The sequence below is a fragment of the Chrysemys picta genome, chromosome 12 (genome assembly GCF_011386835.1).
Source record: "Chrysemys picta bellii isolate R12L10 chromosome 12, ASM1138683v2, whole genome shotgun sequence".
In the NCBI taxonomy this organism is placed as follows: domain Eukaryota; kingdom Metazoa; phylum Chordata; order Testudines; family Emydidae; genus Chrysemys; species Chrysemys picta.
The window spans coordinates 11,651,751-11,667,726 of NC_088802.1; the positions used below are offsets into that span (position 1 = coordinate 11,651,751).

Below are 15,976 nucleotides of genomic sequence, written 5' to 3' on the forward strand. Positions count from 1 at the left end.
CTTCTGATCAAACTGTTCCACTTTGGCTAAATAATTAAATAGTCCTGGGTCAGATCGAGAAAGTGACAATGACTCTGTAGCCTGGGGGTCAAAACACTGGGAGGTAGAAGATGCAGGTATAGGACCCTACTGCAATAGCTGTGTAATTATAGTCCCTTTTCTGCAGGAGGGGGCGTTTCATTGCAACCTTGTGACTTAACACTGGACCTTTCCTGGGGTTGTGACCTAGGCTCAGTCAAGAGAGTCCCCTAGAGTTGCTGCTTCTGGAGCACTACCAGCCCCCAACACTAGGGGGAGCAACAGAGTGAGACCATGCGCAGAGTCACCAACATGTCAGTGCCTAGAACTGTCACTGGAATAGGTCACTTGTGGGAGGGCAGGGAGCAGCACACGCTCTCCTGCTGGGACGATCTCAGAGAGACTCAAGGAGAAATTATCACCGTGATTGATAACTGCACTGTGATGGCAGAGTTTGTCAGAAAACAGAATTTTCCTGTTTTGTGAAATTTTGACCTTTTGCAATTACTTCCCTCTTGGGATCAGACTGAAATGTGAAGGTACTGAAAATGTTCCCGGAACTAACTATTGTGAAATGTTTTCTTGCAGAAATGTGGAAACCGAAAATGTGGACCCTTTAGGCTGAAAATGAAATGATTGAACGGTTTGAAATTACATTTTGATTCTCCTCATCAGAATCTACAGTAATGTCATAAAAATCAATATTTCCAGGGAAACCTTGATTTTGCTGAAGCCACACTTTCAGGTGAGAGATGTCAACAAGCTATAATTATGGAGCGCTTAAGCTACAGAGGAATAGAAATTTCTAATAGAGTTTATTTGAATTTTTCATATGTGACACGTGGCTGGAAAGTTTTAAGCATCCTGCAGGATAAATGACCCAAATTCAAACTTTAAGGGCATTTTGGTAGATAATGTTTGTGTGTTTGCATGTATATTGGTAGAGATTAACAATGTAATCAAATGGTCCCTGTCTGTGCTGTATTCTGTTAATTCAGAGATCAAAAGAAGATCTTAACATTTAAATGAACTGTAAATATAGTAATGTCATTGTACTGATTTCTCTTTGAGGTATATAGCAAATCACCTGGGAATGGTACAAAATGGGCAGTTGCCTTATGTTAGTCTGTGTAGCTAGATACCGATGAGTCTACATTCCATATTATCTACACATTATCTACACAAGGTCGCAACAGCTTCTCACACAGTTCTTTCCCCCTTGCCTCACACATTCCTCGCTTCTACAAATTTCACGTTATTAGGGTTACAGTTAGCCTGACTCTTGCTAACGAACTGTCATGCATTGCAATCCCCTTCCTGTCAGTTCTTTCTCTGCTTCCACAGACTGTAACCTATGGACGAAGGGTTTGTCTATACTACCAAGTTGTCAACAAAACTTTTGTCTTTCACAGGTGCTTAAAAAAGCCCCCACCCCCGAAAGACAAAAGTTTTGCTGCGACAAGTGGCAGTCTGAATGGCACTTTCTCAGAAAGAGCATTCTTCTGCCGACAAAGCGAACACTGCCTGCGGGGGTAGAAGCATTTTTTCAGCAAAAGTGGTGACACAGTGCTGACAAAGAACGTTTACACACGCTGACTTTTAGCAGATTTATTTGGGCATAAGCTTTCGTGAGTAAAAAACTCACTTCTTCTATGCATCCGAAGAAGTGAGGTTTTTACTCACGAAAGCTTATGCCCAAATAAATCTGTTAGTCTTTAAGGTGCCACCAGACTGCTTGTTGTTTTTGTAGATACAGACTAACACGGCTACCCCCTGATACTTGACTTTTAGCGAGAGGGCTGTGTTGACACAGCCCTATCACTAGAAGCTGCGTGGTGTAGACAAGTCCTAACTCTGTAGTAACTCTTTGCTACTGCAAAGCTCAACATCTGTACTCTGAATCTGCTCTCAGAACTGTATTCATGTCTGTATGTGTGCGGATCTCTTTTAACCAATATTCTCTCTCTTTTCTTTTTTAATAAATAGTAGTTTTAGTGAATAAGAATTGGCTGTAAGTATGTATTTGGATAAGATCTGAAATACTCATTAACTTGGGAGGTAATGTGTCTGATCTTTTGGGATTGGTAGAACTTTCTTATATAATGAATACAATTTTCAGTGATCCTCATCATATTTGACTTGGGTGTCTGGGTGGAGGTCTAAGGCTGGGTTTCTTTAAGGCAACTTTCTTGTTGGCTTCTGGGTAACCAGTGAGGTATCATAGAGGCAGTTTCATGCTGGCTGGGTAAATCTAAATATTGGAATATCCACCAGCTTTGGAGAGTGGCTTCTGAGTAGGGTGACCAGATAGCAAATGTGAAAAATTGGGACGGGGGTGGGGGGGTAATAGGAGCCTATATAAGAAAAAGACCCAAAAATTGGGACTGTCCTTATAAAATCGGGACATCTGGTCACCCTACTCCTGAGATATAGTTTTAGTGAAAACAAACAGGAGTTTATTAGCTAAGATTGAAGGGATAGTAAGCAAAGCAATAAGACCAACAGGTTACACACCAAACAGCAGGTATAACAGGATCCAGATAGGCTGAGTTTAACTTTAACAGGTAAAATCCATGGCTAAAGCATTCTCCCAGGGTCACTAGCAACCACTGCTGCGATCCCCTTCTTCATGAATGCAAAGAATGCTCTCCTTTTGGCTTCCTGAAGGATTGCAGGGTGCTGTTCTTGTCCCCCAGTTGTAGTCCAGTAAACCGCTGAAGTGGTCCCCCCACTATTGTCTGTTCTCCAGTGTGCTCTCTCTGTTGGTCCTATATGCCCAGTGGCTCTCAGCCTTTCCCCACCACTGTACCCCTTTCAGGAGTCTGATCTGTCTTGCCTCCTTGGCTGACTTAAAAATGACTTGCTTCCAAAATCTGCCGACTGCTCAGCTGACTACCCTCTACCCGGAGAGCCAGTTGCAGTGTTGGACACTGAGGAGTTGCTGATATTCAGAGCAGAGTTTGAGCCACTGTTTCCATAAAAAGAACAGGAGTACTTGTGGCACCTTAGAAACTAACAAAAGCTTTCGTGGGCATGGGATGGGGACGAGAAGGGAATGGGGAAGCGGGGGCAGGGAGGGAAGCTGGAGCCCGGCATGAGGCATCCCCTTGTCAGAAGCTGGGCTCCCCTGTTAAGCAGGCCCATCTAACCCTCATCCTGACAAGCCCCACCTCCCCTGCATCTGTATCACCCCAATGAGCCTCCCGGACACCCTTCCCACTAAGCCCCAGCCACCTGCACCTGGACCCCCATCCAAATGAACCCCACCTCCCCTGCACATGGACCCTCCCCGCTGAGCCCCAAACACCTTCACCTGGGTGTGGTGGGGGGAGGCTGCAGGGTGATCTCCCACCTCCATGCAACCAGTGGCCTGTGTTCCCCACTGCCATGTTGGAGCCTCCACATTTATTTATTGACAAATAAAATTTGCAGAATTTTAAAATAGTGTGTGCAGAATTTTTAATTGTTTGGTGCAGAATCCCCTCAGGAATATGGGGTGTGTGCAGCTGTGATGCTGATAGTGTGAGGAAGGAGGTGGGCAGTGGCGAGATCCATGGGTGGGGGGCACTGGGTGAGCAGTGTGGTGTGCAGGGTGTTCTGCAGTTGTGGTGGGAGGCCAGCCGGGGAGGTCTCTGGGGGAGGGGGCACAGGGCATAAGGATGGGGCTCTGGGCAGGGGGTGGTGTGGTGCGGATTCGCCCGCAAGGGGAAGGGGCACGTTGGCAGCACAGCGCTGGGCTGGTTTGTAAACAGCGCCCTCTGCTGGGTTGCGCAGAGCGAGGCCACTCCTGCCATGCTGTGCCTCATAGCGCCCAGCCCGCCCTTCACTCTGGAGACTGACCATCCCAACCCCTGCACCTTGCCCCAAGGGGGCCCACAAGTATGTTTGGCACCGGGCCCACGAAAAGTTAATCTGGCCCTGCAGAGTGGAGCTAAAAGTTTTCCTTTCACCTTTCCGATTGTGTCCTGATTTTTTTTATTAGCTGCTGTTTAATAAATTGCATTTGTGCTGAACTATAGACAATGGTCAGGGAAGCATCCAGAGCAGAGAAAGTACCCGGAGTGGGGACACTCTAGCCCGTGTCCTGAGTGGTCACAACCAGGGTTGGGGGCGAGCCCCTCAGGAAGCCTGGGCCCAGCCTTGTCAGGGTTATAAGGACTTTTCCACACAGGAGAGTGGAAGGGGAGCCCGCAAGGTGAGGCAGGCTCTGGGTGAAGGGAGTGGGAGCGAGGACTCAGATCCTTCTGCTATTCGACTCCACCCGAGAGGTGTTTAAGTCAGGAAAGTTCCCCCCAATAGCGGGACCATGTCCCCGCTTACCTCTGTGCATGTTTACTGGTTTCTCCTAAAGTTCACTAAGTATTTTAGAAAGAAGTGTCAGCGGCCACCATCCAGAGTTGCTGGCCTTACTCTGAGGCTGCCAAAAATTTGTTTGTGAGAACCCCTGGGCTAGATGCTCATGTCGGGCCCTACTAACCCTAGAGCCTGTGAGTCTAACAGAAGCCAGACACAGAGAGGCGAGTCAAAGTGCGGTGGCAGGGGGCTGTAAAGGGATAGGTTGATCGCTAGGACCCAGGAGCAGATGGGAGGCGGCTCTGGGGGGAGCGATCGCTGGGCTCAGGCCCGGCAGCAGGAAGTGACTCGCAGCCGCTGCGGTGACTCTGTCTCCAGGCTCCTGGCGAGATCCCCGAGCCCCGGCGGCTGGTGCTGGGAGCCCGGAGCCCTGGCTGCAGCCGGGAGAGGGGAATCTCCAGCAGGGCCCTTCCCGCTGCTCCCCAGGAGCCTCTCCCAGGGCAGAGCCCCCAGCCCGGCCAGGCCCCTTCCCGGCCCGGCCCCTGCCCCAGGCGGGCCCCGCTCGGAGGGAAGGTGAGAGAGACCCACCCCCCCCCCCCGTCACCCCCGGGCTGCAGTGGGAGGTTTGGCCCCAGGCTGCTCCCAGCGGAGCTGGCTGCGATTCCCGCCCTGGCCCCGGGAAAGCTGCCGTCAGCTCCCGTTGTGTGCGGGGCGGGGGCAGGATCACGTTGCCACCCATCCTTTTCCCCCCTCCATCTGCTGCTTTGTTTCCCTGCCCCTGGCCGCGCTGGTCTGGACGGAGGCTGCAGCTCAGGGAGATCTGAGGGGGGCAAATAGGAAGGGGCAGAAGGTGGTCAGGGGCCAAACTGAATGCAGGATGGGGGACCCTTGGGGGCCGGGGAAGGAGAGGGGCCCGGGGCACAATCAGGGCCGTGGAAGGAGGGGGGCAGCACAGGCGCTCGATCTAGGCTGGTGGGGCCCTGCTGCACCCCCTGGCTTGAAGGGGTTTCCATCCTATCCAGGGTTTACAGTCTGGTTCAATGGATCTCAGCGTCCCCCACTGTACAGACTCTTTCAGCCCCCCTGCCTGGGACTGGGAGCCGGGGATAAGAATGGGGTACAGCCAACAGGGGGTGAACCTAGGGCTGGGGGAGGCAAGCTCCCCTCCCCACTGTAGGGGCAGGACCCCAGCCCCTGAGCACCACCCAATATCCACCCCCCCACCCGCTGTGCATGTGGCCCCAGCCTCCCCAGCTCCAGGGCCCAGGGAGGGCACACGGCCAGCCTGAACCCCTGGGGCAGCCTAAGGAGAAGCCTGACCCGCTCCTCACAGGGGTTGTGCACCCCACCTCCGCAGTCAGCTGTGACTCTCAGCCAGCTTGGAAAACAGACGGGTTTATTGGTCACTGGGAACACAGCACAGAACAGAGCTTGTTAGCACAGAAATCAGGAGCATTCAGCAAAAACCAGGAGACTGACCCACTTCCAGCCCCCCATCCTCAGTGATGCCCAGCTGCCCTCCTCCCTGCTTTCTCTCTTTCCCAGGAAAACAGGTCATCTGGCCTCCCCCTTGTGGGGAAAAAGAACTAGGTAGCCCTCTTAATTGCAACCAAAGTAACACCGAAGGCCCAAATTCAGGCCCTCTGACAGAAGCTTTTTTACACAGACGGCCTTTACATAAAACAGTACAGGCCAGAGCCTGAACAAAACTAGGCTGTGCAATTCCCTGCCAAATACGGTCATGGGCCATGACCAAAGAAGGGAGGGGCGGAAGCCATGCGAAAGGCCTTAGCAACATGATAACTGCTTATAGATAAAGAACATGATAACTGGTTGGTGATGAAACATAGTAACAGCTTATATGAAGAAATTGCTTCTAGTAAAGGTCAGCTCCTTCTCTGGCTCCAGTTACCTGCTATCAGCCAATCATATATCATCTTTGGGCTTCCTATAATAAACCTCCCCGGAAAACAATAGGTACCCTGACGAAAAACAACACCCTCGCTGGTGCCAAGCCTCCCCATGTCAAAACCACGAAAAAAAACCCCACCCAATAGGCACCCAATTCTCGTAAATAATGAGGAAGCTACTGGGAAAAAGGAACAGACCCCTACTCTTATTTTCGCATAAATGACGTATTATTTGTAATACGCTTGCGGTTTGACGGAATAAAGCAGCCTGCGAGCTGCTGCTGGGTATGACAGTTTTCGGACTGTTACCCCAACGCGTTGGTATGTATTGCGATAAACTGGCCTCAGGCTTGAGTCTGTGAACTAAAATCAATGGGTGGGTGAGTTTTTCCACGACACCCTGTCCCTTGGTTCTCCAACACTTTCAGCTGGCTGGCTCTTTGCAGAGGACGGGCTTCGGTCATCCCTTGCCCGGATACAGAATTTTGGCCATTCTTTATGCCCAGGCAGCCGCTCTGCAGTCACACCTGCCCTCTAGAGGTCTCTGCAATGATCACTCACCTGTATCCCACCAGCTTGATACCTGAGTAACACTTGGGGAAACTGAGGCACACAGTCGGTATTCAGAGAAAACATTAAGAACATTCCCGCTTCATCACACCCCTCTGAGACCAGCCCAGGGGCACTTTCTCCAGTGGCTGGAACCACTGTAACCATACCAGCTCCTGAGCCTCCAGGTGATGGAGAGACCTGGGGAAAGGACTGGAGCCGGGCAGGGAAATGACTCTGTACAAAGGGCCCCTTTCAGGGACCAGCTGGTGAGTTTGGCCTACAAGGGGAGGGGCTCCCTGTGTCTGTGAGTCCCAGAGCTGCTACCCTCAGTGACAGAGCCGGGTTCAACCCCCGTTACCAGTGTCAGTGGCTGAGCTGCCTAATGAGAGCAAAGGCCCACGACAATGGGGCAGTCGCCCATTCTCCCAGGGCGAGGGAAGAAGATAAAAGGGGAGAGTGGAGAGACTTGAAGGGCAGCAGGAGCAAGAAGTGGGGAGGGAGGTTCCCAGCCCTGCCCAGATCCATTCCCTGCACCCCCGGGGCAGTCAGCTCTCCTGGGAACAAGGGGAGGAGCTGAGAGAGGAAAAGCCAGTTGCTCACTCTGCTGAGCACCGCAGGACTGAGGGAGACGGGGGAGAGCTAGAGGGGTTATAATACACTGTGGGGCAGTGCCGTAAAGTGACTCCTTTGATTCTGCTCTTTTTCCAGCGTTTGGCTCAGAGCTGCTGTTCTGGGGAGGTTTAGAAGGGACGTGCTGGGTTTAGTTCTAATGTGAGGGGAGGGGGCCTGGCTGGGGTGGTAATGAACTAACTGTGTTTCTTCCAAGCATGGCAGTCATAGAATCATAGCATCTGTCTGCAGGGAGCGAGCCTGGGGGAATTAGGGAGTGACATGGATTCCAGCCCCTTCTGTAACCTCCCCCATCGCCCCTCTCGCCTGACAGGCTGAGGATCGCGTCCACATTTTGCTTCAGATCCTCCCAACTTCCAGAAGACAGGGCAGGGTAATGGCTGTGCTGGAGCCAGCTCAGGTAGGTTATTTTTAGGGAGCTTTTGGTGGTGGGGGAGGGGTATTGTAGAGGGGTTAAACACACAGGGTGGGACGACGGGGTGTGATAAACCTGCTGGAACATGATCACCCTGGGCCTGATTTTCTGAACAGGCCCATTGGCGTGTGCGGGGGAGGGGAAACATTCCCATATTTCTGAACCAGGAAACACCCTGCTGGGCAGGGCTGGGAAAACTGACCAGACTCCCAGTGCTGGAGCCTGACCCCACTGGCCAGAGGCTGCTGTGAAATACAAAGGGAAGCCCGTCCCCGGGTCAGAGCTCTGCTTCCAGTATCAGCGTATGGCTGGCAGGTGTGTGGTAAATGACAAGAACCTGCCTTGCTCAGTCTGCTGCGGGGGACAAGGAGGTCTTGCTTGAAAAATCCCCCCCCTTGAAGCCTCCTGGCTGCTCTGAGCAGGGTGGGGGGAGGATTCTGCTACTCTGGCCCTCCCCTGTGACTAGAGGGATTGTGGCTGGGGCAGCAGGATCTGAGTGGGGGATTCTTGTTATTTCAGATGCCGGTGACTTTCGAGGAGGTGGCTGTGTATTTCACCCAGGGGCAGGGGGCTCTTCTGGACCCCGCTCAGAGAGCCCTCTACATTGACGTCATGCGGGAGAATTACGAGACGGTGACCTCGCTGGGTAAGGGATTCCTGATGCCTTGGTTATTGGAAACTGGGGTGGGGGGAGTCTGCATGTCTGACACCGGTTAGGTTCTTCCCTCATCACTCTCCAATGAGACCAGAGAGTCAAAACCTAAGGCACATACTAAATCATCCCCACTCAACCCCGCTAGCTTGCAAGGTGGAGAAGCCGTGTGTTGTCCTGTCTGTGTTGTTTCTCAGTCCCACACAGAATCCCTCTTCTCCCTCCTCCTTGGGAATAGATCCAGCAATGTTTAGGGCTCTGGGCTCTGCAGGTTTAGAAATAGGCAGGGGTTTAACACTGGAGTTGGGTGTGCGTCACAATTCCCCTCAGCTCGCCAGATGTCTGCCTCCCCCGAGGGGGCTCAGTGACCATGTTTCTGTCCTCTTAGATTCCACATTCCCCAGCACAGCACAGGGACAGTTTCCGCTCACGGAATGTCCTTTCTGACAGACGCTCTCTCTTTCTGAGAGATGCTCTCAGTCCTCCGCACACCCTGATCTGGTCTGATTTCACTCCCTGCACAGGATTCCCCATTCCCAAACCTGACCTGATCACCCAGCTGGAACGAGGGGAAGAGCCGTGGGTGCCCGATCTCCAGGCCTGTGAGGAAAGAGAGATCCCGAGAGGCACCCACACAGGTGAGGACTGAAACACAAACCATCTGGGGAATGAAGGAAAAAGTTGAGAATCCCAAAAATGTGATATCAATAAGTGCCCTCAGTTCTTCCTCATCTCACGCAGGGCAGGGCTAGAGTCAGCAGATATCACTGACATTGCTTCCCACGTGTCCTGTTAACAGCAGGAGTTTCCTTCCCAACGTTCCTTCTCTGTAAAAGTTTGGGTGGGAAGTTGAGGCAGAATCCAATTGCTCCATCTGCTTTAGTATGGTGGGTTTTCCCTTGGTGCTATTCCTCTTAATTTCTCTCCAGCACAATGACTCCTGTCTGGATTCTCTCTCTCCCCACAGGTGACGAGACAGTGAGTGAGAACGAGGAGGTGAATCAACAGCAGGATGTTCCTGGGTCTGGGGAATCACAGGGGACCTTTGTGGGAAGAGCTGAAGGGAATTTTCCCCAGTGCTTGGAACAGGGAGAAGCCTGGGGAAATTGGCAGAGGTCAGAGAGGCTGCCGGGAATCCACTCAAAGGAGCAAATGGATGAATCTGTTATATATGTGGAAGGACACAGGAATCCCGCAGACCAGCAGACAACCCCCAAGGAAGACAAACACTATAAATGCCTCAGTTCTGTTACGCTTCAGGCAATAAATACTGGAGAGAAAACACTTCAATGGTTGGACTGTGGGGAACACTTCAATAAGGGCTCAGATCTTGCTAACCATGGGAGAAGCCACCCGGGAGAGAGACCCTCTCAGTACCTTGAGGGCAGCAATTGTTTGATTTGGAAGTCAGCACTGATTAGACATCAGAAAATCCACACAGGGGACGGACCACATAAGTGTTTAGACTGTGGGAAAAGTTTCACATGGAGATCAGCCCTTGTTAGACATCAGGCAATCCACACCGGAGAGAGACCCCATAAGTGCTTGGAGTGTGGGAAAAGTTTCAAACAGAGGTCAGTCCTTGCCAAACATCAGGCAATCCACACAGGAGAGAGACCCCATAAGTGCTTAGACTGTGGGAAATGTTTCAGACACAGGTCAACCCTTCTTAAACATCAGGCCATCCACACAGGAGAGAAATCCGATAAGTGTTTGGACTGTGGGGAAAGTTTCACACAAAGATCAAATCTTATGGCACATCAGAGAAAACACACTGGAGAGAGACCCCATAAGTGCTTAGACTGTGGGAAAATTTTCATACAGAGGTCAGCCCTTGTCCAACATCAGATACTCCACAAAGGAGAGAAATCCCATAAGTGTTTGGACTGTGGGAAAAGTTTCATGAAAAGATCAAATCTTATGGCACATCAGAGAATACACACTGGAGAGAGACCCCATAAGTGCTTAGACTGTGGGAAAAGTTTCATACAGAGGTCAAACCTTCTCGTACATCAAACAATCCACACTGGAGAGAGACACCACAAGTGCTTAGACTGTGGGAAAAGTTTCAAACAGAGGTCAGCCCTTATCCATCATCAGGCAATCCACACTGGAGAGAGACCCCATAAGTGCTTAGACTGTGGGAAAAGTTTCACATGGAGGTCAAACCTTCTCGTACATCAAACAATCCACACTGGAGAGAGACCCCACAAGTGCTTAGACTGTGGGAAAAGTTTCAAACACAGGTCAGGCCTTGTCAAACATCAGACAATCCACACTGGAGAGAGACCCCATAAGTGCTTAGATTGTGGGAAAAGTTTCAGACACAGGTCAACCCTTCGTAAACATCAGGCCATCCACACAGGAGAGAAATCCCATAAGTGTTTGGACTGTGGGGAAAGTTTCACACAAAGATCAAATCTTATGGCACATCAGAGAATACACAGTGGAGAGAGACCCTATAAGTGCTTAGACTGTGGGAAAAGTTTCATACGGAGGTCAAACCTTGTCCAACATCAGAGAATACACACCGGAGACAGACCCCATAGGTGCTTAGACTGTGGAAAAAGTTTCAAACAGAGGTCAGCCCTTCTCATACATCAAACAATCCACACTGGAGAGAGACCCCACAAGTGCTTAGACTGTGGGAAAAGTTTCACACAAAGATCAAATCTTATGGCACATCAGAGAATACACACCGGAGACAGACCCCACAAGTGCTTAGATTGTGGAAAAAGTTTCATATGGAGGTCTGACCTTGTTAAACATCAAGCAATCCATACAAGTGGTAGACCATAAGTGCTTGGACTCTGGGAAAGGTTTCAAAAACAAATCAGCCCTTCTAAACATCAGGCAATCCACACATGAGAGAGATCCCCATAAGTGCTTAGATTATGGAAAAACGTTTCAAATAGATGTCATCCCTTTTTTTTACATCAGAGAATCCACACAGAGGAGAGACCCCATAACTGCTTAGCCTGTGAAAGACGTTTTAAATGGAGGTCAGAACTTGTTTCACATCAGGCAATCCACACAGGAGAGGGACCCCATAAGTGTCTGGACCATGTGAAAAGTTTCACCCAAAGATCAAATCTTATAACATTCAGAGGATCCACACAGGAGAGAGATCCCATTAGTAATCAGACTGGAAAAAGATTCATATGGAAGTCAGCCCTTATTAAACATCAGGCAATCCACACTGGAGAGAGACCCCATAAGTGCTTAGACTGTGGGAAACATTGCAGAAATTGATCAGTCCTTGTTTTACATGAGAGAATCAGGAAGACTCCATAAGTGCTTGGACTGTGGCAAAAGTTGTACACAGAGATCACATCTCATTAAACATTGGAGAATTCACACACGATCTCAACTTCTGTGAGATCTGGCCCGAAAGAGTTAAGAACCTTGCCAGCTAATTGACCCAGCTTCAACCTTTAGAGACATGTTAGAAAAGTGTATAAATGGTATCTGGGGCCATTCCAAGTAATATAGACTAGAACTTTGAAATGTAACCTGGTATTGTTAAGAAATTGGAAGAAGATAGTAGTGCTGTTGATTAATTGCAGTTAACTTGCGTGATTAACTAAAAAAAAAATCATCGTGGTTAGAAAAATTAATCTTGATGAATCACATTGTTAAACAATAGAATACCAATTGGAATTTGTTAAATGTTTTTGGATGTTTTTCTACATTTTCATATACATTGATTTCTATCACAACAAAGAAGAGAAAGTGTACAGTGCTCACTTTGTATTATTTTTATTACAAATATTTGTACTGTAAACATGCAAAACAAAAATAGTATTTTTCAATTCACCTCATACAAGTACTGTAGTGCAATCTCTTTATCAGGAAAGTGTAATTTAAAAACATAGATTTTATTTCTATAAGTCCACTCAAAAATAAAGCAATTAAAAACTTTAGAGCCTAGAAGTCAACTCAGTGCTACTTCTTTCTCTGCCACTCGCTATGACAAACAAGTTTGTTTACATTTACGAGAGAGAATGCTGCTTTGTTTCTGATTTATTATGTCATCCGAAAGTGTGAGAAGGTGTTTGCATGGCACGTATGTAGCTGGCAATGCAGGTATTTATGTGCAAGATATGCTAAACATGCATATGTCCCTTCATGCTTCGGCCACCATTCCAGTGGACATGCTTCCATGCTGACGATGCACGTTTAAAAAAAAATGCATTAAATTATATTTGTGACTGAACTTCTTGGAGGAGAATTGTATGTCCCCTGTTCTGTTTTACACACATTCTGCCAAATATTTCATAATATAGAAGTCACGAATAATGACCTAGCACATGTTTATTTTAAGGGCACTTTCACTGCAGATTTGACAAAATGCAAAGAAAGTAACTGTGATGAAGTGGGACTGTTCTTACTGTTTCCTCTGAATACTGTGTGGGTGCCTCAGTTTCCCCTATACATTTCTTAAGTCTCCAGTGTGCATGAATGGCCGACACTCTGTCTCCTGGCAACAAATGGCCGGGGCCCTTCCCCCCTGCAAGGGGATAGGTAAAGGTGAACAAAAAGATCAGGTGACCTCCTGGCCCGGGAAAGAGACAAAGGCCAGAAAGGAGGGGCTGGAGGGAGTTTTGCAGTTTGGAGCTGGCTGGGGACGGGAAGTGAGTGCAGACGGGGTTGTCTGGCTCGCTGGGCCCCAGAATGGACCTGTCTGAGGCATCCCGTTCTCTGTACCTACAAGCTCTGTTTTAGATCGTCTTCCTGTCATCTAATAAACCTCTGTTTTACTGGCTGGCTAAGAGTCACGTCTGACTGTGAAGTGGGGGTGCGTGCAGGACCCTCTGGCTTCCCCAGGACCCCCCCTGGGCGGACTCACTGTGGGAAGCGCATGGAGGGGCAAAGGATGCTGAATGCTCCAAGGTCAGACCCAGGAAGGTGAAGCCATGTGAGCTTCTTGCCCTGAAGACAGTCTGCTCCAAAGGAGAGGAGGCTCCCCAAAGTCCTGACTGGCTTTGTGGGGAGAAGTTCCAAAGCATCGCCCGGGGACTCCGTGACAGCTGGTGGAAGCGGGGGATGTACTGCACCCCGTGGATGGCGTTTCTTGCAGTAAGTGACTGGGGAGCAGTAAAACGAAGGGGGGTTGATGAGGACTAGGCGTGCTGAAGACTCAGAGAGGGACGGTTTCAGGGGGCGATTAATCTCTGGGAGTGTGTGACCGGTGAGAAGGACGTTTGCAGTAATGGGGTTCCTCTGGGGATTGCAGCAACCAGTCTCGGGGTGGAGGAGCCTACAGCTCGACCCTGGCAAAGAGGTGGTGACCTTGAGAAGGGCTGGCACACTAGGGGTTCTTTCTGGTGTGGGGGAATAGGCCTGGCTGGCCTCCCTTGCACCGATCAGAACACCGGTGAAGACTCATCATATAGGCCCGCCCTGCAGGCCACAAGCCTGAACTAGGCTAAGTGACACAGCCTCCTGCCAAACTCAGTCAAGGGTCATGACCAGAGGAGGGAGCGGGGGGCAAGGAGAGAAAGAATAAAAAGCCAAAGCAGCAGCACTAATGAAATATGTTCATGGCTGATAAAATATAATAACCACTTGTGTGAAGCAATAGGTAACTTTAGCTAAATGCAAACTGACTAAATGCAGCTTCTCCTTTGGGTGATCTGTGACCTCCCCCGCCGCCCCCTGGTGATTCCAGCTAACTGCCAAACTAGCCAATCATATATCTTCTTTGGGCGTCCTGTGATAAACCCCTATGCCCTTAACCGTAAAACCCCGGAAAAACAATATGTACCCTGACAAAAAAACCACCCCAACTGGTGCCAAGTACCACCCATGGCGAAAACCACCAAGAAACCCCTCACCCAATAGGCACCCAATTCTCGTAAAATAATAAGGAAGGTACCGGAAAAAGGGACAGACCCCAACTCTTATTTCACGCAAATGACGTATTATTTGTACCATGCTTGCGGTTTGAAGGAATAAAAGCAACCTGCGTGCTGTGCTGGGTGTGGTAGTTTTCGGACTGCTACCCCAACGCGTTGGTATGTATTGCAATAAACTGGCCTCAGGCTTGAGTCTGTGAACTAAAATCAATGCGTGGGTGACTTTTTCCACGACAGTTTTGGGGGCTCATCCGGGATCACTCGACGTCCCACCAGACCGGAGGACCGTGGACAGCTTTCACACCGATCCCAGGTGTCAGGTAAGAGACCCTTGTCTCTATTTCGGCTTCGGTGGGGAGCTGCCCGTAGGCTCTGGGTTCAGGTAAGGGCGCGCTGTGATCCGAACCTTTTGAGGCTAGGCTCATTTGCCTGACGCCTGTTTGTTTTGTGTGTGTCCGTTCTGTAACTTGTCTGTGTTGGGTTTTGTTTGTTTTGTGTTAGTTGGCTTCGTGTGGCTCAGCCTTCGGGGATTGGTCCCCCTGGAGGACGATTGACTGGCTGCTGGGTGACCTTGGAAAAGTGGATCCTACCATAGGTAGGGCGGAAATCCAAGGAATCCCTGGATCCTACCATGGGTAGGCCGGAAATCCAGGGAATCCCGGAGCGGCCGAGGGGATTGGCAGGGCTCCCACCAGCAATAGGCTGTGGTAGATTGGCGAGAATTGCCCGGCAGGGCTCCCACCAGCAATAGGCTGTAGTGGACTGGTGAGAACTGCTGTAACAGATATCCCTCCTGAATTAGGTGTGCTGTGTGACTGTGGGTCGTAAGGGGTCCCCTATCCTTGCCTTTCTGTGAAGTGCCGAATTACGCCCCTCCTTGCTCAGAGAGCAAGGAGGTCCCGGGAAACCGCCCACGTACTCCTGGGCATTAGAGTATCCCATCCCATTCTCTTAAAGGCAGGCCGGTGCTCTCTGCCAGAGGAGAGGTGTGCAGGGACCATGCCTTTCCTAACCCTTTGTATGGCTGACCTACAACCGAAACCTTACCCCAGACCTTCCTCTTGGAGCCGTGGGCTCCCTCCCCTTGCTCGGAGAGAAGGAGAGTCCCTGGAAATCGCCCACTGCACCAGAGGCAGTAGGATATCCTACCCCCTTCCTTTAACGGGTGGGCTGGTGCTCTCTGCCAGAAGGAGCGTGTGCGAGGACCTCCCTTATAAATCCTCCCTATTGGTGTGAATGTTGAGGAGTTAGCTTCACCTGAACAAGGAAGCTTGGGGATTGGCCTCGCCTGGAACGGAGGCCAGGGCTTACTGCAGTATTCTAGTCTTGTTTAACTGTTCTTTCTGTATAATAGCAGTTGCTTTATTAAATAATTTATTAAATAATCCTCCCCTACGAGGGGGGGTTGCATTGTCTAAATTTAATTCACTATATGTATATAGAATTGAGGTAAATCGAGCCCTTCGTGTTGTCCCCGGTCGGGGTGCTGCATCTAGTACCAACAGGGATACTACAAGTCTGCCGGGCTTGGTGTGGGGCCCTGGTGGGGGGAAGGGAACACCATCCCTTGTTTGGGGGCGGCTGGTTTTGTTTGGATTACCTTTGTGGCTCGGTAGGTGGTCCACGCGAGGGGTTGTTTGACTGCTCA

At 50.1% G+C, this 15,976-nt stretch overlaps 1 protein-coding gene across 5 annotated transcripts; it reads left to right on the forward strand.

The window, feature by feature from the left end:
- Positions 1-4,613: 4,613 nt before the first annotated feature.
- On the forward strand, positions 4,614-12,393 carry LOC103307469 (zinc finger protein 585B-like). Of its 5 annotated transcripts, none has more exons than XM_065564475.1 (5): positions 4,614-4,884; positions 7,600-7,803; positions 8,338-8,464; positions 8,995-9,108; positions 9,438-12,393. In XM_065564475.1, the coding sequence occupies exons 2-5, from the start codon at positions 7,780-7,782 to the stop codon at positions 11,267-11,269; spliced, it is 2,097 nt and encodes a 698-aa protein (XP_065420547.1). In that variant the 5' UTR covers positions 4,614-4,884; positions 7,600-7,779; the 3' UTR covers positions 11,270-12,393. The 5 variants fall into 5 exon arrangements, with proteins under 5 accessions (XP_065420547.1, XP_065420548.1, XP_065420549.1 ...); XM_065564476.1 differs by having other exon boundaries at positions 7,635-7,803; XM_065564477.1 differs by having other exon boundaries at positions 7,717-7,803.
- Positions 12,394-15,976: the final 3,583 nt, after the last annotated feature.